General features: G+C 40.7%; 1 protein-coding gene across 1 annotated transcript in view; it reads left to right on the top strand.

Moving 5' to 3' along the window:
* Positions 1-3117: 3117 nt before the first annotated feature.
* sec23a (Sec23 homolog A, coat complex II component) overlaps positions 3118-26508 on the top strand; it is a 90187-nt gene continuing 66796 nt past the window's right edge. The window contains exons 1-6 of the mRNA XM_078562813.1: positions 3118-3382; positions 15019-15260; positions 16746-16803; positions 20123-20209; positions 21971-22207; positions 23490-23569. Coding sequence (XP_078418939.1) covers positions 15040-15260; positions 16746-16803; positions 20123-20209; positions 21971-22207; positions 23490-23569 — 683 coding nt within the window. The 5' untranslated portion in view covers positions 3118-3382; positions 15019-15039. The remainder of the gene's footprint in view (positions 3383-15018; positions 15261-16745; positions 16804-20122; positions 20210-21970; positions 22208-23489; positions 23570-26508) is intronic.

Genomic DNA, 26508 nt, shown 5'->3' with positions numbered 1-26508 from the left:
AGCCACCTTCTTGAACCACAGCAGTCCGTGTGGTGTAGGTACACTCTCAGTGCTGTTTGGGAGGGAATTCCAAGATTTTGACCCAGAAGCATGAAGGAATGGCAATATCGTTCCAATGCAGGATGGTGTGTGGCTTGGAGGGAAACTTGCAGGCGGTGGTGTTCCCATGCATTTGCTACCCTTGTCCTTTTAGGTTGTAGAATTTGTGGGTTTGGAAGATGCTGCTTAAGGAGCCTTGGCAAGTTGCTGCAGTGCATCTTGAAGATGGTACACACTGCTGCCGCTGTGTACAGGAGGTGGAGGGACTGAATATTTAAGGTGGTGGATGGGGTATGAATCAAATGGGCTGCTTTGACCTGGCTTCTTGAGCCAGGTTCTTGAGTGTCGTTGGAGCTGCACTCATCTAGGCAAGTGGAGAGTATTCCATCACGCTCTGACTTGTGCCTTGTAGATGGTGGATAGGTTTTAGGAAGTCAGGAAGTGAGGTACTCGCTGCAGAATTTCCAGCTTCTGCCCTCTCTTGTAGCCACAGTATTTATATGGCTGGCCCAGTTCAGTACCTAGTCAATGGTAACCCTCAGGATGTTGATAATGGGGGATTCAGTAATGGTATTGAGCCATTGAAGGGGAGATGGTCATTGCTTGGCACTTGTATGCTGCAAATGCTACTTGCCACTTATCAGCCAAGTCTGAATGTTATCCATATGAACATGGACTGCTTCAGTATCTGAGGAGTGGCGAATGGTGCTGAACACTGGACTCATCAGGAAACATCCTTACTTCTGACCTTATGGAAGGTCATTGATGAAGCAGCTGACGATGGTTGGGCTTAGGACAATATTCTGAGAAACTCCTGTAGCACTATTCTGGGAATAAGATGATTGTTCTAGGTATGACTCCAGTAGGAAATTTTCCTCCAATTCCCATTGATTCCAGTTTTGTTAGGGCTACTTGATGCCAGACGTGGTCAAATGCTGCCATGATGTCAAGGAAGTCACTCTCACCTCACCTCTTGAGTTCAGCTCTTTAAGTCCATGTTTGGACCAAGGCTGTAATGAGTTCATGAGCTGAGTGGCACTGGCAGCACCCAAACTGAATGTCAGCCGGTTATTGTTGAGTAAGTGCCGCTTGATAGCACTGTCCATGTCACCTTCTGTCACTTTGCTGATAATCGAGAGTACACTAACAGGTTGGTAATTGGCCTGGTTGGATTTCTCCTTTTTATGGACAGGACATTTTGTGCAATATTTCACAATACTGGGTAGTTGACGGTTTTGTAGCTCTGCCGGAACTATAAACGTAGCTAATTTTGGATTGAATGGGGAACTCTGGATGCTGCAATTTACCTCTGCAGATTTACTCAGTGAGTCTATTGTGTGGGCTATGCAGAGTAGAGTCTAGACACGTAACCTTGATTTAGTTTTCCCAGTACCATCCACTTGACCATCATTCCATATGCCATTTAATTTCTCCTAATTCTGCCCTGCAGATTTTGTTCTTTCACTGCTTAAAACCTGTCCTTTTTCCTGTTCAGACGCAAGTTAATTGACCTGAAACACTGGGGGCCGTAACTTTGAGCTTCCCAGCATCGGATCTGGGGGATACCACAAAGATGTGCTGGGGAACGCCACTTGTAACCTCAAAGGTCAGGGTTTTGCAAAGCAATTGCCTAGAAGTGCAAACTTCCTCTGGACAATTGCCCTGCTCTGGGAACCATCTGAAAATATGATTTAAATAGCAAACTTCGGATGGTTCTGGCTGTGTTGCACAATAGTTACTCAGAAAAAGTTAGAAGAATTAAAACCTCTTCTCACATCTGGGTAACTGTTGTACAGACACAGACCCCCCCCACCCCAGCAACACGGGACTCCCGACCACCTAGAGGACTCATCTCTTCCCCAGCTACCCCTCCCCAACACGGTATTCCCCACCGCCCCTGATTCCCTTGGCCCGACCCCCCTCTGCCTTACCAATGCCGACTGACCTGACCCGAATCCACTGTTCTCCCCCCCCACCCCACCCCCGGCCCAACCCCTCCACTCTGAAGAAGTTATGGCCCATTAACTGTTTCTCTCTCCACAGTTGCTGCCAGGCCTACTGCCAATTTCCAGCATGTTTTATTTATGATTTGCAAGAATATTGCCAGGCCTTGAACATTGCAACTATGAAGAAAGTTCGGATAGGCTAGGGTTGTTTTCCTTAGAACAGAGGAGACTGAGGGGTGACCTAATTGAGGTGTACAAGGCCTAGATAGGGTAGACAGTAAAGACCTGTTTCCCTAGCTGAGTAGTTACCAGGCGGCATAGGTTTTAGGTGATCGGGTAGAAGTATTAGAGCGGACATGAGGAAAAACCTTAATACCCAGAGGGTGGTGGATGGCTGGAATTCACTGCCTGAATTGGTGGTTGAAGCTGAAAAGCTCAACTCATTTACAAGGTACCTGCATCTGAAGTGCTGTCACCTACAAGGACCAGGTGCTGGAAAGTGGGATTAAAATAAGCGGCTGGTTTCGTTGTTTTTCCCTTTTTTTAGCTGTCGCAGACATAATGGGCTGAATGGCCTCTTTCTGTGCTGTAACCTTTCTATGGTTCTGCGCTTCTTATCCATGGTTTATTTTGTTATACTTATTTTGTTGCGTCAGAATTATGTTGCGTATGTGACGCTGATTTTAGCTGAAGTAAGCTCTTTGTCTCTTTCTTCTTTTTGCGGTGGCCTGTAACAGGGGCATTTGATTCTTGCCAACCTGGTACCACATTTGCTGATCTACTGAAGTGTGTCCAAAGGTCCATAAGGGAAGCTCCAGATTGGACATTGTTTTAGCGAAGTGGTCCACCTGTGAAGCGTTGCCGTTTATGAGGGTCGGCGGGCCGGACCCTCCGTGGTGAGTAAGAAGCTGAGGTGTCAGCAGCTAAGACACGTTGGTCCCGAAGCGTTTTCGGAGAAACTCCGTCACCGGGACAGTGCCCTGTCAGGCCACGGACCCATCCCAGACCACGCACCGCCCCGCCCCGCCCACTGTCCAGAGCCCGGCCCCGCCTTCTGCACCATGCTCCGCCCACTAGCTAGGCCCCACCCCGCTCACCGGCCCCACCTACCGTCCCCGGCTCCACCCCCCCCACCCACTCCACCAGTTTGGTGCCGCCTCCCGCCGCTACGTGGCAAAATCTGCCATATTGACCGCGTCAGCTGTTCGCGCAGCGCTGGTTACTGCAGTAACTGAGGCTGGTGGCTGAGACGGGCCCGGTGACTCATACACCGGGTTTTGCGGCGGCAAGTTACTGCTTTTACACCAGTCGGTACAGAGGCATCAAACCCAGACAGCGGTAGGGCCTGGGCCGGTCTCGGAGCTATTCGTAGGAACCGTTAGTAGCTCAGGCTTCTGGTGAGTGAGGTGCTCGATATCACTAGGCTCTGCCTGGGTGTGTGTGTGTGAGAGGTGCCAGTATCACTGGGCTCTGGGTGGGTGGGTGTGTGTGTGTGTAAGGTGCCTGGTATCACTGGGCTCTGGGTGTGTGTGTGTGTGTGAGAGGTGCCAGTATCACTGGGCTCTGGGTGTGTGTGTGTGAGAGGTGCCAGTATCACTGGGCTCTGGGTGGGTGGGTGTGTGTGTGTGTAAGGTGCCTGGTATCACTGGGCTCTGGGTGTGTGTGTGTGTGTGAGAGGTGCCAGTATCACTGGGCTCTGGGTGTGTGTGTGTGTGAGAGAGAGAGAGAGAGAGGTGCCAGTATCACTGGGCTCTGGGTGTGTGTGTGTGTGTGAGAGAGAGAGAGGTGCTCAGTATCACTGGGCTCTGGGTGTGTGTGTGTGTGAGAGAGAGAGAGAGAGGTGCTCAGTATCACAAGGCTCTGGGTGGGTATGTATGTGTGTGTGTGTGTGTGTGAGAGGTGCCCGGTATCACTGGGCTCTGGGTGTGTGTGTGTGAGAGAGAGAGGTGCCTGGGGCATCACTGGGCTCTGGGTGTGCGCATGTGTCCGGTACTTGTCACTTCAAGCTCTCTCAGTAATAACTCAGGTGTTTGTGTATGGAATCCAAGATGTAATGGTTGTTTAGTATCTACAGTGATCTGGTGAACCAGTTGAAGCTGTGTTTCTTGAATCTTTGCCTCTGAGTCAGAAAGGTCATGAGTTCGAACCCCACTTGACCACGTAATCTAGGCTGCCAATGAGCCATTGTACTGAGGGAAGGCTGCACAGTTAGAAATGTGCCCTTTCAGGTGAGATGTTAAACTGAGGTCTCATTGTCCCCTTTAGGTGGATGTAAAAGATCATGTGGAACTATTCGATACAGTTCAGGGGAATTCTCCTGATGACCTGACCATTATTTGTCCTTCGCCAACTGGTCCAATGCAGATGATCTGGTTATCTGTTTCATCACTATTTGTGGGACCTGCTGTGTGCAAATGGGCAGCTGTATTGTATACATTAGAACACAGGCTATGTTTTAAAAGTCATTCATTGGTCAGGACCTCCTGAGGTTGTAAAAGGCAATACATAAATACAAGTTCTTTCCATGTCTAATATTGAGTCGGTTGCATCACTTGTGTTTTTGTTGCTATTTTTGTAACTACTTTTACTGTTGTTAGCCATTTTAATTCTTCACCTCGTAGTGTTTCTTAGGATTTAAGGAAAAATGGGTTTGTGCAACTTGACTTGCTTATACTAAATACTAGTACGTTTGTTCTAAGTCCCATGCATTTCATTTAAGTGAAGTGAAATGCTTCCTATCAAAAATTATACAATATCATGAATGAAAATGTTATTTCATGGGCAGGCAGCTGTTTGTGAGATTTATCTATGTGGTCAGACTAATCAGTGACCCATTTAAACAAATGTTAAATGTGCTTTTTAATAATTTGGTACAGCAAAATAAGTGACTTTTAAATCAAAATTGAGGTCTGTCAGGTACGAAAATGTTAGCAATGACTCTTAAACAAAATACATCATATTAAACAAATTAAATTAAACAAATTAAACAAATTTAAATTAAACAAATCAACCCATCATATACTAAGCAATATTTTGGATGTTGTTTAACTCATGATTGTGGTTGGACATTTAATTATGTATCTTGGTGCGAGAAGCCAACCCAGGTGTGAAAAAAACATAAAAGCCAAATACTGCAGATGCTGGCAATCTTAAAAAAACAAAAAAATGCTGGAAATATTTAGCATCTGTGGAGAGGGAAACAGTGTGAATGTTTTAGTTCGATGATCTTACATTTCTAACTTTTCCCAGTTCTGATGAAATAGATTTAAAGCAAGTGAAAGGAACGTGTGGAAAAAATACAAAAAAGGAAATCGGGTGGAAGACTAGATTAAATGTCAAATGGGTTGATGGTGCAAGGCCAGAAGGAGTGGTACTGGGACAAATAAAGGAATTAATGTCTAGAGGAGGAGGTCTGGATGAGAAAATAATCAATAGTTTGCCAACTGAAAGCGAAAAAAGAAAACAACACCGTAGAACCAGAAACTGTAAAGAAAAAGGAAACAAAATGTGGGCAGAGGTTACAGTAAGCAATTGTTCAACTCAACATATTGAGCCCAGAAGGCTGTAAAGTGCCGAGCTGAAAGATGGGGTGCTGTTCCTCAAACTTGTGTTGAGCTTTATTGTCCCTTGGTTTCCGATAGTGTTCCAGAGAGGTCAGCATGGGAGCAAGGTGGAGAATTAAAATGGCTGGCAACCGGAAACTCGAGGTCAGGCTTGAAGACTGAATGGTGGTGTTCTACAGAAGCCCCTAGGTAGATCAGAAGGCATTGTGAGCAGTTAATACAGTATAGTATACTGAATGGAAAGAAGTACACATAAATACTTGTTTCACTTGGAAGAGTGTTTAGGGCCTTGGATTGTGAGGAGGTAAAGGCAGGTGTTGCAAAGAAAACATTCCTGGGCTGGAGCAAATTTAGAACAAATAAAATCCCAAAAGGCAACATATGTTTAACAAACTATTTCCATTTGAAGTCCTAGGAGGAATAGAGGTTTCAATTACTAACAAACATGTTTTTGCTGAAATACCTCAAAAACATCTCTAGGGAATTTCTTTAAAACAATTATAATTATTCAGTAAACAATGGGATGTAACTTTCTGCAACTGAGCAAGACATTTTAAAATTTGCAAACATGCAAAGACATGGTTTTGAACATGTCCAGTCATGCAGTTGCCATCCTGTAGTACATTAGACCAATGTGTTATTGTTAATTTTGTACTGTAAATTTTTTTGTTAGCCACACACCTCTGTTAAAACTGTGGCAAAATTTTGTTTCGGTATGTCCCCCACTCGCTGCTACCACACTCATTACTTTTACCCAATCTTAGAATAATTAAAATCAATCATTTATGTATTTTGCAGTTTTTAATGTAACTTTTGGCTAACCCCTTTCCATTGTTTGGTGCATATGTCCCCAAAAGAGTAATCATTCCCTTTTTTAATTCAAATTCTAAGCAAATGAATTCAACTTTTGCATCACCCCTTTAGCACCCTCGTGATTAAATGTTTGATTACTCTCATCAACTTTCCCTTTTTTCATAGTCTATCTTAATTTTGTAACTAAGAATGCTTTGCATCCAGTCCTGCTTTAGCTGAAGCAACATCTCTGTCAAATCACTTCTCTTTTAATGCTTTTATATTATTCTCCTTAACAATTTTTATCTTTAGTTCACCAATTTTAGTCTCAATTCTTTGTGCACTTGCAACTCAAGCTTGTTGCTGTCTGTTAATCTTATTGGTTTTTATCCCTTTTGTTGGTGATCTGTTCTATGTAACTTTCCTGTTTTACTCTGTTACCTTTTCTGCATTCATTGTTTTTCTTGCTTTCCTTCCTTACTTACCTGTTTTTTTTATCCCCTCTGCTGTTTTAGTTTAAACACTTCCCCCACCACATCATTTACTCTTCCACCAATAATTTTGTTCTGGTGAAGCCCATCCCTCTTTTTCTGGCTAAATGGTCCTAGGTTTTCTGAAATCGGAGCTTTTCCTTCCGTCTTTTTAACCTTTCTTTCTAACCACTTTTTAAAAACTCCCTCCTGTTACTATTCCTATCCAAACCAGTGCATGGCACTGGGAGTTATCCTGAGATTTATTACCTTTTGAGGTCTTGCTCTTTAATCTATCTCCTAATTGCAAAACTCCCTTTGCAGGATGCCAAATTTACTACTTCCAGTGTTATTAGTCCCAACCAACATTCCTCTAGGTGGTCACACTGCAGTCAGGAATGTGCCTTGCAGGAAACAGTCGTGCATAGGCAGCATTCCTTTTAAGGTGCATGCATGTGTGGCCATCTTAAAGGACTGTACAGTTCAACAAATTGGTCACTCATACAGGGATATTGAAGAGAGTTTTGGTCCCAACATACATTTCCCACTGCCATTCCGACCCACTTGATCTCACCAAGTGATACCATCAATACAAATCTATTTCTGGTCAAGAGTTTCTGCTTTGTGTGTTGGCAATCTGGGTGCAAATTGTGGGCACAATTGAGCTAGTTTTAACAAGATTTTTTCTTGCTCAATTTTCTGCTCAACCTAATTTACATATCACCAAATACAAATGTCCCATGTGCCAATTCAATCGGGCAGCATTTTAAAACACTTAAAAAACATTCTTTGTTATATTTGAGTGTGGTAACCTGGTGCACTTTTATTAATGTAGCTGAAAATGGGTTTATTACAAAAATAAGTATTTGTAATCCGCGTCTAGTCTAGTGTTTAGGCTAAGTGATTGGGCAAGAGGTGGCAGATGGAGTATAATCTTGGAAGTGTGAAATTGTTCACTGGGAAGAATGGAAAATCAGAATATTTTTTAAAAGATGTGAAACTAGTAAATGTTGGTGTTCAGAGGGACTCGGTGTTCCTTTTACATGAATCACAAAGGGAATTTAGGAGTTTAGCAGAAAAGACGGTTGATGAACAATAGCAGAAGTTCCAGAAAATAGTTCATGAATCACAACAAAGATATATAGTGATGGAGAAGGATTCTAGGAACGGAATAAACCAACCATAGTTAACCAAAGAAATTAGGGATTGTATGTTTTTTCTTTCAATTTGATACTATGTGGCAAAGATTAGTGGTAAGCCAGAGAAATGGGGAAAGTTTTAAAAACAAACAAAAGATGACCAAAAAAGAAGAGAGAGAAAATAAACTTTGAGGGTAAACTAGCAAGTAATATAAAAACAGACAGTAAGAGCTTCTTTAAATATGTAAAATGGAACTCGGAGGCCAAAATGAACATAGGCCCCTTCGGGTCTGGGGATATAATAATGGGGAACCAGGAAACGGCAGAGGAGTTGAATACTTTGCATCAGTCTTCACGGTAGAAGATACTAATAGCATTTCAAAAATACTAAATAATCAAGGGGCAAAAGAGGCGGGGGAGGAAATAAATACAATAATTATCACTAGAGAAAAAGTACTAGAGAAACTAACGGGGCTAAAGACTCAGACAGATTTTCAATCAGTAAGGGAATCAAGGGTTATGGAGAAAAGACAGGAAAGTGGAGTCGAAGATTATCGGATCAGCAATGATCTCATTGAATGGCAGAGCAGACTTGATGGACCAAATGGCCTACTTCTGCTTCTACACCTTATGGTCTAATTGTTATGTTATACTCCAAACTCTTGCAATAAAGGACAAGAGTGAGAAAATCTATCTGTAATTATATATGGCATTATTGAGACTACATCAGGAGCTCTGTAAACAGTTATGGCCTCCTTACCTGAGAAATGATGCACTAACCAAGGAGGGAATACAGCAGAGGTTCATTAGATTGATTCTTGAGATGAGAGGTTTGTCCTATGAGGAGAGATTGAGTAGAATGAGCCTATTTTCTCTGGAGTTTAGAATTAGAGAGGTGATCTCATTTAAATATATAACATTCGTAGAAGGAGGAAATATGCTAATTGTATTTTTTTAAAATTAATAACTAATTTGATTTTTTGATGTGATTGTAGAGATTATACTTTGGTTCTGAAATTTTTGGGCTATGATTTCTAGTAATGTTGACTTTTACTGGAGATGTGTGAAAAACTACAGGTGTTTAGGCCAAAAATCATTGGTCGACTTTCGCATGGTATATGAGTATATGCGGTAATTGATGAGAAATCAATGGGCCGAGAAATTCAGTTGTGCTATTCCCATTATAGAGGTGTAAAATGGGTTTAAAGGGTTTAGTGTAGCAGATGCACACTGAAAATATTAAAACATCTCATTAGAATAAAATAAAGATGCCACTGTTGTGTTGCTGAAGCTGACCACTCACTCCAGGGTTACTGGTAACCTTGCGGATTTGAGGACCTGCCTATCATGGTTGAACAATGCAGATATGTGCAATATATAAGCATGGGTAAGTGAGGGTTGTAGTGGGAGATGAGTTGATAGTGGTGCAGAGATTGTAGGAGAGTGAAGAGAAGCAGGAGGAAGAGTGATTTGAGTTGTGAGGCTACAGGTGTGAGAAGAGAATAGTTTAAGTAACAGATACAATTGGGCATTCACATGCCACATCTTCAAATTGAAAATACTGTAAGGGCATCATGTTTGAGGAAAACACCCTCACATTAAAGTTCTGATGCGTTTGGTCATCTGCAATCAATGCACTGTACTTCTAAATTTGGAGACAATTATTTCCAGGTTGTAAAGAAGAAATTGGTACATGTGCCTGTTTTACACTGTTTGGATCAGAAGCTGTAAGATGTAATCTTTGCTTTGGGAAACAAAGTTCACAGATTGTTTGCTGAGAGTTGAATACCAGCCAAGTTATTTTTTCGTACAATATACAGTGAAGTCAAATTTTCAAATTGGAAGGGGTTCAGTGATGTGACCTCATGTATGCAGTGTACACAAATAAGATGAACATTTTTGCAACACACAGATGAATGTCTTGTATTTTATCTAAAGCTCTATATAGTCAAATTGCTTTGTTACTTTAAAAAAAAATGATATAATGGAGAACAAAGTTCACGAATGAACAGCCAACTTTATAGGTTAGGAGTTTGTTACGTGACATGGCAAAGATAAAAGTACTCAGAATGAGGGGAGATGTAGACACGTGGCTAGAGTGATGATATCGGTAGGGATGGTATAAAGCCATTGGTAGGAGTGTTAGGAGTTTCTCTGACAGGAAAGATTACTACATGGCATTTGTCTTTGGCTGTTCTTCATTATTATGCACAGAAATGGGAGTTCAGGGAGCAACATTGCAAGCTGCTGATAACCGAATTGCATGTGCCAAAGCGCAACCAGGATTATGGAAAGTCATAGGAAAACATAAGTTAGCAAGATGTGCAGAAAAATTCAACTTAAGTGTGTAAAATCGTAAAATATATTTGTATAAAGTGCTTCTGTTGTTCCTCTCAAACCAAGGCCCATTTGCTTGCTCCAGTAGTTCAGGTGAATATTAAAGATCTTATGGCAGGGTTTGAAGCGTGGGGAACTTCCATTCTTCAACCTACCAATGCCATAAAAAAGTTACCTGGAAATTCATTGCTGTTTATGGGAACCAACTGTGTATCAAATTGCTACTGAATACTGTCATTCAAGCCACTGCACTTCAAATTAATTAGTTTCACGTGAAGTGCTTTGGGGCAATTCAAGGAGAGGTGATGAAAGTCAGTATATATGTAAATTTTTAAATAACAGTTATGTTACATTTTACATAACTGTACCATCATTATATAAATATGATTGATATGTTTATGGTAGTGATATTCAGAACCAGGCTCTGGAATAAAGGTGAAGCACTTGGTCAAACTGGGAAATGATTTTTAGAATGCATCCAAGACCTCTTCCTAGATCTATGTTTCTGCTCCGCCGGAGAATAAACTTCCACCCGCCTGTTCTACAGCATAGTGTCAAGAATTCTTTTCCCCATCCCATCCCTTGCAACCCCACACCCAACCACCACCACCCAATGAGACAGATCAATTGATAGTTCCATTTTGATTTTGTGATCAATTTGAGTATTATGGGATGCTAGTTTAGTGTTATTCAAAAGTGGCATAGATATTTTGTTAGTATAAATATTTGAATGTAGGCTAGGTCATTTGTGCCAGTAGACGGAGTGCTGTCTGTATCCATATTTCGATTGATCTGTTTGGAGGAAATAGATTGCTTATTTTATGTAGTCTAAGGCGAGTCCAACAATAATTTGGCGCAGTATCTAATCATCTAGTTCACCCCATGAACAAAGTTCAAGGAATTTATCTGTTATTTCTTAACACTTGTGATCTGTAAGGACAAAGTCTGAGTTCGTGTACACTCAGCTCAACTCAACATTTTTTATACAGGGCCTTGGTGAGACCACACCTGGAATATTGTGTGCAGTTTTGGTGTCCTTATCTGAGGAAGGATGTTCTTGCTGTAGAGGGAGTGTAGTGAAGGTTTACCAGACTGATTCCTGGGATTGTGGTACTGACATATGAGGAGAGATTGAGTCGGTTAGGATTATATTTGCTGGAGTTCAGAAGAAAGAGGGGGTATCTCATAAAAACCTATAAAATTCTAACAGGACTAGACAGGGTAGGTGCAGGAAGGATGTTCCCGATGCTGGGGGAGTCCAGAACCAGGGGTCACAGTCTGAAGATACAGGGTAGACCATTTAGGACTGAGATGAGGAGAAATTTCTTCACCCAGAGAGTGGTGAGCCTGTGGAATTCACGACCACAGAAAGTAGTTGAGGCCAAAACATTGTATGTTTTCAAGAAGGCGTTAGATATAGCCCTTGGGGCAAAGGGGATCAACGGATATGGGGAGAAAGCGGGAGCAGGCTATTGAATTGGTTGATCAGCCATGATCATAATGAATGGCGGAGCAGACTTGAAGGGCCAAATGGCCTACTCTTATTTTCTATGTTTCTATGTTTATATGCTAGTAAATTGTTATGCAGCTTTTTGGATGGGCACAAAAATCTACAAGTTTATGGTAACTATAATGTGTAAGTGTCAATGGAAAGAATGTGTTACCAGAAATAGCAAAATAAAAATTCAGTTTTAATGCTTTTTACTTACAGGACTTGATGTATGCACATGTTTAAGCAACACACTTTTGATTATTTAATGGAATGATTTTACTAAAATTCTATACCAATTAGATCATTTTGTTGGGAAAACCTAAGATCAAACCTGGGAAAGGCTACAAACTGTAGGTATTTGTTTATGGTGCCCTTGTGTGATATACAGTGGATGCAGTACTGATATTAAGTAATGTTTAATTGCTTCTTTCCTCTCGTCCCTTCACAGTTTTCACTGTGGTTTGAAGTGTTCAATGTATTATCAAGGTACCTTATGTGACTATTGATGGAGCTAAATTTAGCAAGCAGTAAAATTGAAGTTTCAAGTTTTAGATTTCCAGCATCTGCAGTATTTTGCTTTTATCTTAGTAAAATTGAAGTGTTGTTCAAGTATTGCAGATTTGTTGGATCAGATTTTCTCTGTTAGTATTATCTCACTTATGACTGTCAGTTATGCCTTTTGCTTCTATCCCAATAGCTCCATTAACACTGGTCTCTCGCTCTAATTTCAAAGCTAGACTTTCCCCATTTCCCTCCTTATGGGCGGAATCATCCCAGATTTGCACTAAGTGCGGTGGCGGACGGGAAAGACGACGTTTTACCAGCTGGCCGCCATGGCGGCTTTTCGCGCCGTATTGTCCCAAACCCATCGCATTAATTATACATTCCTGGAATACACGCTGCTTTGATGGTGGATGGGCTCCGATTCACCTGTCACACCGCCACCTCATCACAACAGGAATCACATTTAAAGTACAGCCTCACTCAGTGCTTCCAGGCCAGGACATAGCCCAGAAAGGCAAGAAAGCTGCAGCCCTTGAGTGCCTTTGGAGGCCCATTGTGATTTTCTCTACCCCCACTCTGGCATGGTAGGTGATGGCAATGGTGTTTAGTGCCAATGCTGCACCGAAGAGGTTGGCTATCCGATGCAGATGGAGGATGAATGATCTCATCTGTGCAGCTAGAGTATGGCAACTATCTCAGTACCCTAAACTCTCATGTTCGAGCCCATCGCACATTCGCTGGCACCTCACTCACTGCCAGTTCAAGGAACATCACCACCCATTCCCTCAACCATACCCTCGCATGTCCATCTGGCCTCATCTTCTCTGGAGACTGCCTCCACAGCCCTCACCATCTTGAGGCCACTTGCACAGATCAACATGTGCCCCTACGCACATCCTTGGGTACCCTTGTTCTTCAGCCTCTTCCCTTGGCCTAATAATGATATGCAGATGTATTACAGTGAGGTTCCCAATGTCCGATGGCAGGAAGCGTGGCCTACCATTGGCGGGCAGAGTGGATGATTGCAAACTGGTTTCACGCTGTCGTGAAACCGATCGCACCATATTGCCCGTGCACGCCACTGAACACACCTGAAGCCAGCATGCACAGAAAATCGCAGCTTATGATTTTAAATCCTCCTCCACTGTTTTATTGACATGTTCCTAGCCCTTGCCTGGACATCGGTGCCACTTCAGTTCAGTAAAGTTTTTCCTCCTGCCCTTGATGTATTTCATCCTGGCACCAGGAAGGCAACTTATCATTCTAGACGCTGAGTCACGGTTGCAACAAAGCCCATCTATCCTCTGACTGTAGAACACTAAACTACTACCACTCTTCTATTCTTGTAATCTACCTGTCTCTTACACCCCTTGCTCTGGGCCACCCTCTTCTGAGCCAATGTCACTTGCTCTTCAGAAAGCATGGTGGTGAAGGATTAAACAGCAGTCAACCTTTACACACTTTTATAATCATTTGTTCACAAAGGCACACATTACAAACATGCACCAAGTATAGTAGCCCAAGTGAATCCCTAGTTAATGCCCACTATCTACATCCAATTAAACAAAATTAATATACAATTAACAACTGCTGACCTCATGTTTGCCGAACACGAAGACCCAGATTTTCATCCCTGGGTTGGGTTCGCAGAATTGGGAGAGTTCCTGGCTTGGTGAACCCAACTTTTAAAAATGTCCGCCCACAGTTCAGATTATCGGTCGAATGGGGCAGGGGGCCTGAAATGGGAGCCTGGGTGGGTGACTCAGGAACAAAGAGGCTTCCGGGCGGGGAGGCAGGCTGGACCCAAGGCCTGCCTCTGTACTCTGGCACTGTGTAAATAAATCAAAAGTATAATAAAACAAAAAAAAAACCCTCAGGCCATCAATCCCTCTCACTCCCACACACTCCCTATGAGCCACCTATGCCAATGCATGCCCCTGTATCCATCCCCATGGACCCTTGTACCTCCGATGCCAACTTAGTGCCAACCCAAGCTGCCCACACACCACCCTTTGCCCATATCTCCTCCATGCCAACCCACCTAGTATTCTTGGACACTTCCTGGACTGCTGGACAGTTGCTTGACAGCTGGACAGTTCCGATGAGTTTTAGCATAAAAAGTACATAATCATGTTTAATTCTAACAATCCCTGACCTCTCCCAAAGGTGTCCGGTGATCCTATCTAAAGTGGTACCTTGCAAAGGGGTTGCTGGCTATGGAAAGAATCCACCAAGTTCAGATCTCCTCTTACCTGGTCTGCACCCCGGGATTCACACAGATAGGGTTCAAAAATCGTAAGTCAGTGGAGGCAGCTGTTGATTTAAATGGCCAGCTGCCTCTGCGATTTGTACATGCGTGAACCCCTGGCTTCAACTCCCACCAGCACCAAACTCTCTCAAGGTTTCAACAAATACTTTTACTCGGCACAAGTATGCATTTTAGGGCAAAAAAATCTCTTGTCCAACTTCAAAACTGAATACATGCACATTTTCCATTGCTTTCTCTCAGCCCAAGATTGAGCTGTTGCCACTCAGCTCAAATTTATAACATCTTAAATTGCATGAGTGCAAATGCTACAGGAGCAAAAAGCTAACATTAAAAGTTGCATTTTATAACTTGCACCTTCATTAACATTCAAGACAGCACTTCCAAGCTTGTCTATTTTAAATCCAGAGTATCTATACCGGTAACTTCATTTTGTCACATTTTTAAAAGTGGATTATTTTTTTTCACAGATTTATGATTGTGCAGTCATAATGGCAACTTTTATAGAGTTCATCCAGCAGAATGAAGATCGGGATGGAGTCCGGTTAAGCTGGAATGTTTGGCCGTCGAGTCGTTTAGAGGCAACCCGAATGGTTGTTCCTTTGGGTACCTTGTTTACGCCATTAAAAGAGCGACCTGACTTGCCTCCAATTCAGTATGAACCTGTGCTTTGCAGTAGAGCAACCTGCCGTGCGGTCTTGAATCCATTATGGTAAGCTAGTAATACAGATTCAAACAAAAGAATTAACCAGTAAATACCTTACACTGCAGCATGAATAACAGCTTTTTCTCTAATATATGCTTTCTATAAAGAATTTACAAATTTTATTTTGGTACAAAGGATTGACATTCACATCTTAAAATGTGAAATTTCTTTCAAGATCCTTCCAATTCATATAAATAAGGATGACTAGGAAAAGAATACAAATTCTGGGAATACTGACTTGGAACTATATCGCCGTTCCTTTGCTCTTGCTGGGTCAAAATCTTGGAGCTCCCTTCCTAACAGCACCATCGATGTTCCTACAGTAAAAGTACTGCAGCGGTTCACAACGGTGGCTCACCACTACCACCTCGTGTGCAATGAGGGATGGGCAATAAATGCTGGCCTAGCCAGCAATGGCCACATCCCGTGAACGAATAAAAATAAAGAGAAAAGACAAGTTGATGTTTTGAGTATGCACCTTCTGAGCATAGTGTTTTTATAACTGCGTATATTTAAGCTTATAATATAGCAATTGAGTCTTTCTTTAACACAGCTGTGCACCTTAACAGTAGCTGTTAGGGTGAACTCCTGATGATTTGTAGGATAAATGGATAACATGGTGAGGCACTGAGCTGTACATTACCAGAAAAGTGCCATGCCTGAACCCCAATCTTTGCTAGAGTTCTCCTACTAGGGAGGTGGAAAAGTGGAACGTGTTCCCACTTAGCACACAAGTTGGAAGTTTGCTTCTGTGGATGTTGCAAGATGACCCTCACGGTAAATTGATTGTCTGCCATCCCTGTTTTAGCTCACACCAGAATTGGCATTAGAGTCAAGTTATGGTGTGATCCTGTTATTAGAGCTATACCCTGTATGAATCATTACCTTAAGGAGGGAAATTTGGAGATAGTTACTGATGTGCGAAAAAAATCTAGGTAAAATTGACTCCACAGTAATTATTTATTTCTGTTACTGCATACCGGGGAGGCGGTGGCTTAGTGGCATTGTCACCAGACTAATAATTCAGAGACCCAGGGTAATGCTCTGAGGACCTGGGTTCAAATCCCATCATGGCAGATGGTGGAATTTGAATTCAATGTGGGGGGAAAAAAAAATCTGGAATTAAAAATGTCTAATGATGACCATAAAACCATTGTCGATTGTCATAAAAAATCTGGTTCACTAACACCCTTTAAGGAAGGAAATCTACTGTCCTTACCTGGCCTGGCCTACATGTGACTCCAGACCCACAACAATGTGGTTGACTCATAAATGCCATCTGAAATGGCCTAGCAAGGTACCCAATTCTCAAGGGCAATTAAGGATGGGCAATAAATGCTGGCCCAGCCAGTGATGCCCCCATTAACGAATATTAAAAAAAATACTGAGATAAATTGAGTAAGATAAATTGAGTAAGGTGCAGGTTTCTACACTATGGCAGAATCAGCTTTTCTGTTTTGTTTTCCCTAACTGATTTTTGTTTGTTTTCAGCCAAGTAGATTACAAAGCAAAACTGTGGGCTTGTAATTTCTGCTATCAGAGAAATCAGGTAAATGGTATGATAGTTTGTGTCTATTCAGAAATTTTGTAACATGAATAGATTGTCTGGGAAAGGTTTATGACCTGAATCTAACTCATTAGACAGTCTTTAATTACTGGAAAAACATGGTTTTAGATCCATGTGTTACTCAACCTTTCTACTGGAGAATAGGAACACAGGAACAGGAGTAGGCCATTTGGCCCCTTGAACCTGTCCTACTATTCAGTGAGCTCATGGCTGCTCTGCAAACTAACTCCATATACTGGCCCTTGCCCTATATTCATTGATATCTTTAGATTAACAAAAATCTATTAATCTCAGATTTAAGATTAACAATTGATCTAGCATCCTTCTACCACCCTTTGTGTGTAAAAGTGTTTCCTAATTTCACCCCTGAAAGATCTAGCTCTAATTTTTAACTGTGCCCCATTTAGTCTTAGACTTTCAAATAAGTGGAAATAGTTTCTCTCAATCGGTTCCCCTTAGTATCTTAAACTTTGATCAAAACACCCCTCAAATATTTAAATTCCAGGGAAAACAACCTTAATTTGTGCCACCTCTTCTCTTAATTTAACCTTTGGGAGTCTAGAAATCATTTTAGTATATCTACACTGCACTCCCTCTAAGGCCAACATATCCTTGCTAAGGTATGGTACTGAGAACTGTTGTTCACAGTAGTCCAGATGTGATCTAACTAGGGCTTTGTATAGCTGAAATTAGGAATTTATGGAATTCTTCATTTAGAAAGTACTTTCTTCTATCCATTTGTGGTTTAAAGTGGACGACCTCACATTTTCCTACATTTAAATCTATTTGCCACGGTTTTGTCCATTCATTTAATCTATTAATCTATTGGCATCTTTATTATTTTGCACTTCAATCTACACCACTTAGAATGCTATTCATCTTCTGCCATTAGCAAATTTGGACATGTGGCTTTCTATCTATCATAATTGTTATTGAATGCAGTGGATAGGTGAGGTCCCAGCACACATCCTTCTGGGATGCCACCAATCACATCCTGTCAATTAGAGTGGCTACCCATTATCCCTACTCTCTGTTTCCTGCCACTCAGCCAGTTGTCTAAACAGGGCAATAATTTGCCTTCAATTCCATGAACTTTAACTTCAGCTAATAGCCTCCTCTTCTTTTACTACTTGAATTTTGTGCCCGAAGGCAGGTCCAGCCCACAGCACATGATCACCACCATGAGAAGGACAATGAGACAGACCCCGAATCCACAGCAGCCAGAATGGGGATTGAACCCTGTGCTGTTGACACTAATCTGATTTACACTGGCTCTCCCCAGCCAGTTGAGCCAACTGGCCCTCCAGGAGTCTGAGTTGCTGCGCCAACATACACTTTTACATGCAGGTTGTAGCCTGGAGCTGTGGATGGTGATGGTAGAAGCTCCAATTTCTTTCCATCACATGCCTGACCAGAAATCTCTCCCACTCTTACCGCCTGCCTTTGGCATACGTTGGAAGGGTTTAGAAGTTGATAGTGAACCAGTTTGGCCGCGATATGAACCTTGACCGTCAAGTCCTGGAATGGGACTTGAACCTGGAGCTTCTGGCTCAGGGGCAGGGATGCTACAAGATGCCCTAGAACCATCTTCTCTTACGAGGGACTTTATCCAGTACCTTCTGGAAGTCCACTTAATGATATCCATAAAAATTCCCTGTCTAACACTTTAGCTACCTCTTCATAAAATTCGATCAGGTTCATCAGGCATGACAGAGCCTTTACAAATCCATGCTGGTTGTTTTCTATTCAACTGAAAATGTTAAAGATCTTCAGTCATTCAAACCTTAATTATGGACTTCAGTATTTTCCCAACAGCAGATGTTAGGCGAATTCCCTGGTTTCCCACTCCTACCTTAAGTAATGGTGTGACATGAGCAGTTCCCCCAGTAAAGAAATGGTCCTGGAATCAAGAGATCTTTGGAAGGTTATAGGTGGGGAATCCGCTCTGTGCTACAATTCATTCAATTTGTTCTTTGTACTCTGCATTTATAGAAGCACCCAAGCATCCTAACCTGACCACCTGCTCTAATGTTTTATGGTTTTAATTTTTCTTTCCTGGTTTAATTACTGTACATTGTTTAGTTTTCTCTTTGCTTGTAGTGCCCAAAGCACAATTTCTAACTGTTACTCTACTCTTTTTCCCCCCCTTTGTTTTCAAAATGTTATTTATGCTACCTTTTCCGCTAAAGCCTCTCCCACCTGTTATGAAACAACAGTTTGGTAAAGCTGAGTTATTTAAAAATCCCAGAGGGAAACTTTAAACAACTGTCATAACCTATATTTTATTTCTGTGTTTGAGATGCAACTCTAAATTCAGGAATCAGACCACCAGTCCTTGAGAGGTTTTATATTAAACTAAATGAAACATTTTATTAAGTTACAACATGTTAAACACATATACGTGGCTGCAAATTGCTACTATCGCAACTTTTAACAAATTCCCAAACTAATCTCCATTAAGGCAACAGCAACTCATAGATTTTTAAGCAGATACCAAGCAAAGCATTTTCACCATACACATTCAGAATGATGTTCCTTTCACTTTGATTCCTGTGGAGATAGTTGTAGGCTTACAGCTACTTTGATCTTACATTGCCTCTGCCCTGCACGCATGAAAGCTGCTGAAGTTATACCTAGCACAGCTCATTGAATGTAAATTCTCATTGTATCACCAGCCTCTTTGAGCTCCACCTCTTCTAACAATAAAACCACTTTCATAGTATCAATTTTATTAGTAATATAAACATTTTGCTTGGTCTCTGCTAGCTAGGTGCCAGATTTCACTCGCCGCCTTAATGCTCTATTCAAAAAATGCAAGTGCACTCTACCTCTCTTACATCTCAAAACTAGTACACATCAAAGTACCCAGACTAACTGGCTTTAATCCAATTAAGACACATCCACACACTAGACCTCTATTTTAAAATATTTTCCAATAATATTATATACATTAGTAGCTTCATGACACACCCTCTTGCTAGTTTAAAGTCCTTGTGTCTGCTCTGTTTATTCTTTTCGCAAGCACCCTCATCCCAGCCCAGTTCAAATGGAGCCTGTCCCAGTGGTGCAGTCCTTTCTTGTCCTTGTACTGGTGCCAGTGCCCTATCATTCCTTTAGCCACACATTTACCTCCCTAATTTGCTTATCCTTTTTGTTAATTTGCAGTACAGGATATAGTGTATCCCACTGGGTCAAATACTCAAAGTGAGTAAAAGAAGTGTTTTTTATGGAAGAGAAGGTTTTTTTTTATTTGTGGCTTTTAAAATACCTATTTTGATGGATTTTTTTTGTTTAAAAACAGTTTCCTCCTTCCTATTCTGGGATATCTGAGATGAACCAACCAGCTGAACTTTTACCACAGTTTTCCACAATTGAATATGTAGTCCAGGTAGGACTGTTGAACCACAATTTATACTCATTAGGACTTTGGGTAATTGTACTGTTCGGAAATTACTGAATTGCTGCATAATTTTACACCTTGGAGCTACGGGACTCGATTTTGTCTTCTAGACAACAATGTGATTGGCCGGATAGTCTGGAAGCGGTAGCAGGCAGTCTCAACCAATTTTAATGGCCAAACTTTATTAGCATGTCTCTTGATAACTTCCTGATCAAAATGGCTGGCAAGGTGCTGCTCTGCCTTTGAAATCCAGTGAATGGCCCTTGGACAACAGCACATGATCCCAAAGGGGAACCCTGGTCATTGTGAGGTGATGGTGGGGGAGGGGAGAGAGAAATGGGTTGAGGGAAATCAGGGGTGGGGGAGATTCCTGTTCTACCTTGGCCATAAGGAAACTGATTATTTTTTAAAAACTTGCTGGGCCTTTCTGACCCTGGCTGTTGTTCCTGGCTGATTTTGTGAAGTAGGATAGTCACCACTGCTTCCCCACCAAGGTCTCAGGAAGAATAGCAGCTGTGCATAGTTAGAGGATCCCGCTGTTTAGAGGTGGGTGTTCTTGACATCTGCAATTTAAAATTTCATATCTGTTGTACGTCCTCCACTTCTGTTTCACTGTCTCTCGTTAGGTGGGAGAAATATTACTGTCATTAACAGCTGTTCGATGCCAAAGTGAAGAGAATCAAAGCAGAGGCTGACAAACATAAGTAAATAAGAACCTGCAAGATAGAGGAAGAAAAATGTTGGAGATATAGCATGAGGACCTGTCATAAAATACTACAGCAAGTATCAACACCATGTAAAAACCTAAGCCGAGGAAATAAAGACAGAAACACGAGCAAAAATCAAAAGAGACTGAGTTTCAGATGCTGATCTCAAGCAAAGGCCAAAGAAACTACAGAGGAGGTTATTGATTTCATTGAAATTGAAGCTGTCTAAAAATGCAGATTCTTGAGAAAATTCCAGGGTTTTGACAATTGATGTTAGAGTAGAAATTACAGTTGCAGAGTCAGTTGCAATGGTGACCTTGGTGTAATCCAAGTTGGTGTAGTTATTTTGGATTTTAAACCTTTATAAAATGAATTCCTCTTCTTCTCCTACCCCCGCCTTCCGACCACTTCCAAACCATTGTGAAGTACTTATCTGGGCAATGCTGAAGAAAGAAAGATTCCTATTTATTTATAAAGAACAAAGTTCAATATAAGTTTTGTCCTCATGTTTGTGATTTCTGATTGTTAAAATGATGTGGCCCTGCATTATTTGTTAGCTGTACACTAATGTACTCGATAACATCTATCAAATAATGCAAAATAGAAGATAATTTCCATCTCACTTTAGACTTGAAGGGACACAGAATTCTTGGAGAGTTGTTGGGTTGGAGGATGCTGATGTAAGTTACATGGGGTTGCAAGACTGCAATTTTTGAGTTTTAATGATGTCATAAACTGGAAACAAAAGCTTGAGTGTACATGAATGTCAGCAGAATGCTGAAGTTGATTTACTTCCTTAAATTGGCTGTTTATTTTTCAAAGCTAAGCAACAGATTATATAACATTTATCTTACTGTTAGGTTATATGCTGCTTTCTGCTGTGTTTGGAGTGACAAACGTCGGATTAGTTAAATTTGTTAGTAAACTAGAATCTTAAAGTTTATGTCATAATGTGCCTAGAACTTTCAGGTTTTTCAGAAAATGTGCACAATTGGTTATTTAAAACTGTATTGAACAAAGCTTATTTTTTTCTCTTCCACAGCGTGGCCCACAAATGCCTTTAATCTTCCTTTATGTTGTGGATACTTGCATGGAAGATGAAGATCTGCAGGCCTTGAAAGAATCCATGCAAATGTCCTTGAGTCTTTTGCCACCTACAGCTTTAGTTGGTCTTATTACATTTGGCAGAATGGTGCAGGTTCATGAGCTTGGTTGTGAGGGTATTTCTAAGAGCTATGTCTTCAGGGGCACAAAAGACCTTACAGCCAAGCAGCTTCAGGTAAGCTGTAGTGTTGATGTGGAAAAGGTGTTATGAGCCATTGACTTTAAACCATCTTCTTTATATATTTTAGAAAAACTTAGGAAATTAAACTTCAAGTTTTATTTTAAAGTTAAAACTGCGGACGTACTTTATATATGTTGGAAGAACACACTAATGGCAGAGCATGCATCAGTACCTAATTAGTACTTCTGTACCTGTAGGAAAGGAGACTCTATATCAAAGATAAACACAAAAATAACAATTGCGACTATCTCTGACAAGTTCTGTCACAATTCAACAAGCCTATATATTTTTCAAAACATTTTGACATTTTAAATTTGATTACTGCGTGCTGAGACAGAATCTTTTTGTTGCTTGTGCCTTGCTGAATTTTTTTTTTATAGCCAGGTCAGTGAATACATATTGCGGTCTGATATGTGAAATATAATTCAAAGACATAGGCTCAGGATTTCCTGCAATGTTGTTGAGCTTGCCATACTTCCTAAATGTTGCTGTTTTGCACATCAATCTTACCATTGCTACCTTGCACCAAAATTTCCTGTGAAACTAATTTAAATAATCCACAACAAGCAATGTGGCAAATCAAAAGGTGCAGCAGATGACAAATGTAAAATTCCATTGCAATATATGCAACACTACTCAATATTTGTTGGATGGAACTCTGCTGTGATTCTGGAATAGAGTATTGGCTCACAATAATGTGATTGTATCATTGCGCAGTTATCTATGTAAATGATAACATGATAATAGAAAAGAGTATAGTGTGACTTGTTTTCAAATTCTACATCCAAGGCTATTATCATCTGTTAGGATACTTTACCCATTTAAGTAAGCAAGTGAGTTATAATAACATGAAGCACATATGGGGAGATTTCATCCAGCCTCAGAGTCTTTATGAACCGCCTTTGCAGCTACTGGAGTACAATAAGTGCAATAAGAACACACACTGGGTAGGTCTCTTATACTTTGTTAAAGCTAAATCTGGGATAGGGAAAACAATTGATGCCTCCTCTAGTTGACAAAATTAAAATGATGGTTTCCTGAACTTTCTCCAGGTTCTTCAGTTTTAACTGATTACAAAGTTCTCTTGTGTACTTTTTGATCACTTCACAAGCAAAATGTATTTGCATTGGAATAATGTCTCTGAATTTCCTGCAAACTTAGATCTTTGAAATCTACTTCCTAGTGACTGTTTTGTATTAATATAGATTAGTTCAGTGGAAATTTGGACAATAGTTCTGGTTGCATGATTGATGGCTTTAATTTGCACTGTTAATAGGACATGTTGGGCTTAACTAAACCGTTAGCCACCCAAGCAAGTCGTGGACCTCAAGTTCAGCAGCCACCTCCATCCAACAGGTAAACTTTCACCTTAAATACATGACATTACTTCTGTAAAAGTAATGGCCTAGATTTTACGGTTGTGATGATAGCAAAACTGTCCATGTTCCCATCATTACCCTGTGAAAGTGAGAGCAACTTCAGGCGTTCGCACAGGCACAGTTAAACACAGAAATCCAAGTTGCTGTTGGTAATTCCCAATCCTTATTTCACTCTCTAAAATTTATAGTGCAACATAATCAGTGCTTTTTACTTTCTGGTTTGCTGTTGGAGAATTCTTCAATGAGATTAGCTGCTTAGCCATCACTGGTACTGGATGCCTGGAGCTCCCCTTGATTTAGTGCCAAATTCAAATTAACCTCAGGCAAGGTAAAATCCACACCACAGGGATTGCAAGGTCTTTGTGGACAGCTTTCTTTGAGGTCAGTGGCAAGAGATGTTGCTTTGCTGCTGACTCCAAAACCTGGCAATTAACTTGTATCATGAGAAAGCAAACATTTTAGTTGCCACTGACATATTTGAGTTAGGCCATTCCCTAAATACAAGGATTAACACTTCATGATCATTGAAATAGTATTTTAGTGAAGAAGCAACTTTAAAGTAAAAGGACCATTTTTAGGATCAGGAAAATTGTGTTTAGGAATTATTTGTAAGGACATGACAGTTTCATATTTTGCATGATCAGAGTAACTAGTCTATTTCAAAAAAGTGCAAGTCTAATTTAAACATATTCTGTTCTCCACAATGTCCTGTAAAATCCAAGAAGGACAACTATTTCTACTTCACTATATTTTTAATTTTGAAATTTTAATAATGTTCGATGCATACCCAATGTGACATTGCAATTGTTGATGGGGAATCATTGGAATGGTAGGCTAATACAACTCTGATCTGATTTGAATCTAGCTAAAGCAGGTAGGATTTTGTATGGTGTGAATTTGTGTAATAACTACACAGTTTTGAGTGAGCATGGGTTCACAGGACAAAACCATGCATAATTTGGTTAAACCATAAGGATAGTTAATGTGGAGAATGACATACTGGCTGAGATTCTTATGGCTATTTCCTGTTCCTGGGCTCTTTTGAAGTTATTTGCAAAATGCCAGCTATTGTGATTTTAATTACATCAGCTGGGAATTGAACATTAAGTTTTAGAGAATGACACAACTGCAGAATTATTTTGTGCTAAATTCAACATTTAATCTTTTAAAATATGCAAATTTTTCATTTAAGATATTTAGGTCAAAAATAAAATGACATTTTCAATTAAGTGAGTGAGAAAGAGCAAGTAGGTCAAGTGATTTGAGTGGAATATAAATTTCATTTCAAAATTATACTTGGAGTGCTGTTAAATTGTAAACCATTTTGATCAATATTTTGAGAGTTTTGCACCTGCCACACTATTGGTCAAAATGCCCAAAAGAGACCAATATAGTGATGATAATTGAGAAAAAAGTGGACAAATAGTTAAAGGATTTTAAAAAATCAGTAAGATGGCCTACAGAGCCTGTAAACTTTTGGTTCTGTACCTTCCAATTTTGCTCAGGATGTTATTATTAAAAAATGTAACAATTTCTATTTTGAGCACCCAATGGCACTATCAAGTATTAAAAGGTTTTATGTTTATGTAGGATAAAACTCCTTCTATTCTGCCCTGACCCCAGCCTCAGATAAATTGACCCCCCCCCCCCCCCGCCCCTCACACCATATCTACACTGCTGGACAACCCTGATTTTGTTTTTTCTATTTTCTACACGAAGATTTCCTATGATCCTTCTGACTGAGTATGCCAAAATAAGGCTGCTTTTGTGCTATAGTCTCAATCCAGATGCTGGAAGAAAGAATCAGATTCTCTATGCTTGTTTTACACATGACCCTTAAAGCCAGCAGTCAGAAGACACTTTCATCCCTCAGCCTAGATTGGATTTTGAATAGGCGATAGAGTGTCAGAATCTAATCCACCATACACTTCTGCCATTAAGTGGGTAGGTTTCTTGTCAGTTTGAGAGTTCTTCAGCTTTTTGCTGCCACCTGGATTTAGATGAAATAGCTGTAAACTCCAAAAATGATAGCTTTTAAGTTGGTCACAAGAGCTTGGAAAATTTAGAAATAAACTCACTGCGCACTTCACTGGAAATATTGTTGTAAATTCAACTTTTTGAGCTCTAGTTTCAACCTTTACAATACCTGAATAATGGTGGCTTCAACAATACATCTGACCACAGTGTTGTTCTGTGGGTAGCCACAGACCAAGCTTAATTTTTTTAGTCGTTTGGTAGTACAGAACTTGAGTATTGCTGAAAATACTTTTCACCCTGCACTCATCAGGACAATTGCAAGAATACCAATGTCACGGAAAGCAATTTTATACTGTATGTGAAGAGTGTGCTGATTGGTTGGCATGTGAACTGTGATTGGTAGAGGTGTTGCCATGGAGAATGCACCAGTTAATGTTGACAGTTAACTGACAAGTATTTTGAAATTTAAACCAGACAGCTTGACCCTGATTGGTCAAGGCATTGCCCTGAGGCATGGCTATCACTTATTTTGTTTAGCTGAAAAAGGCATTATGTTTGTACATGTTCTTTCTGTCTGCAAAAAAACAGGGCCTTGTGCATTAACATATGTAGCTTCCAGTACGCACTGGAATTCCATACAAATGCGCCACAATGAGCTCGAATGACGATCTTAAATTTGTTGTCAGCGTAATTCTTAGCACACTAAAGATTACTTAGCAAATATTGTCCAGTCATGGAATCACATCTAATGTTGGACACTGTGTTTTGAGTTTTGCAAGCACGAATGGTTGGGTATGGTCTGTACCTTGCCCGTTGCGAACAGCGGAAGGGACATGCTTAATTTTTTTTAAAAAATTTAAATTTTAAAATTCATGCTTTGAAGTCACACTGTTGATGCAAAAAATATGTATTGTATATTTTTGTATGGAGACCTCTGGC

This window comes from Cetorhinus maximus, chromosome 18 (assembly GCF_964194155.1).
Source record: "Cetorhinus maximus chromosome 18, sCetMax3.hap1.1, whole genome shotgun sequence".
Taxonomy (NCBI): Eukaryota; Metazoa; Chordata; class Chondrichthyes; order Lamniformes; family Cetorhinidae; genus Cetorhinus; species Cetorhinus maximus.
Note: the sequence above shows the minus strand (reverse complement) of the source record. Positions and strands in the feature narration are given on the sequence as shown.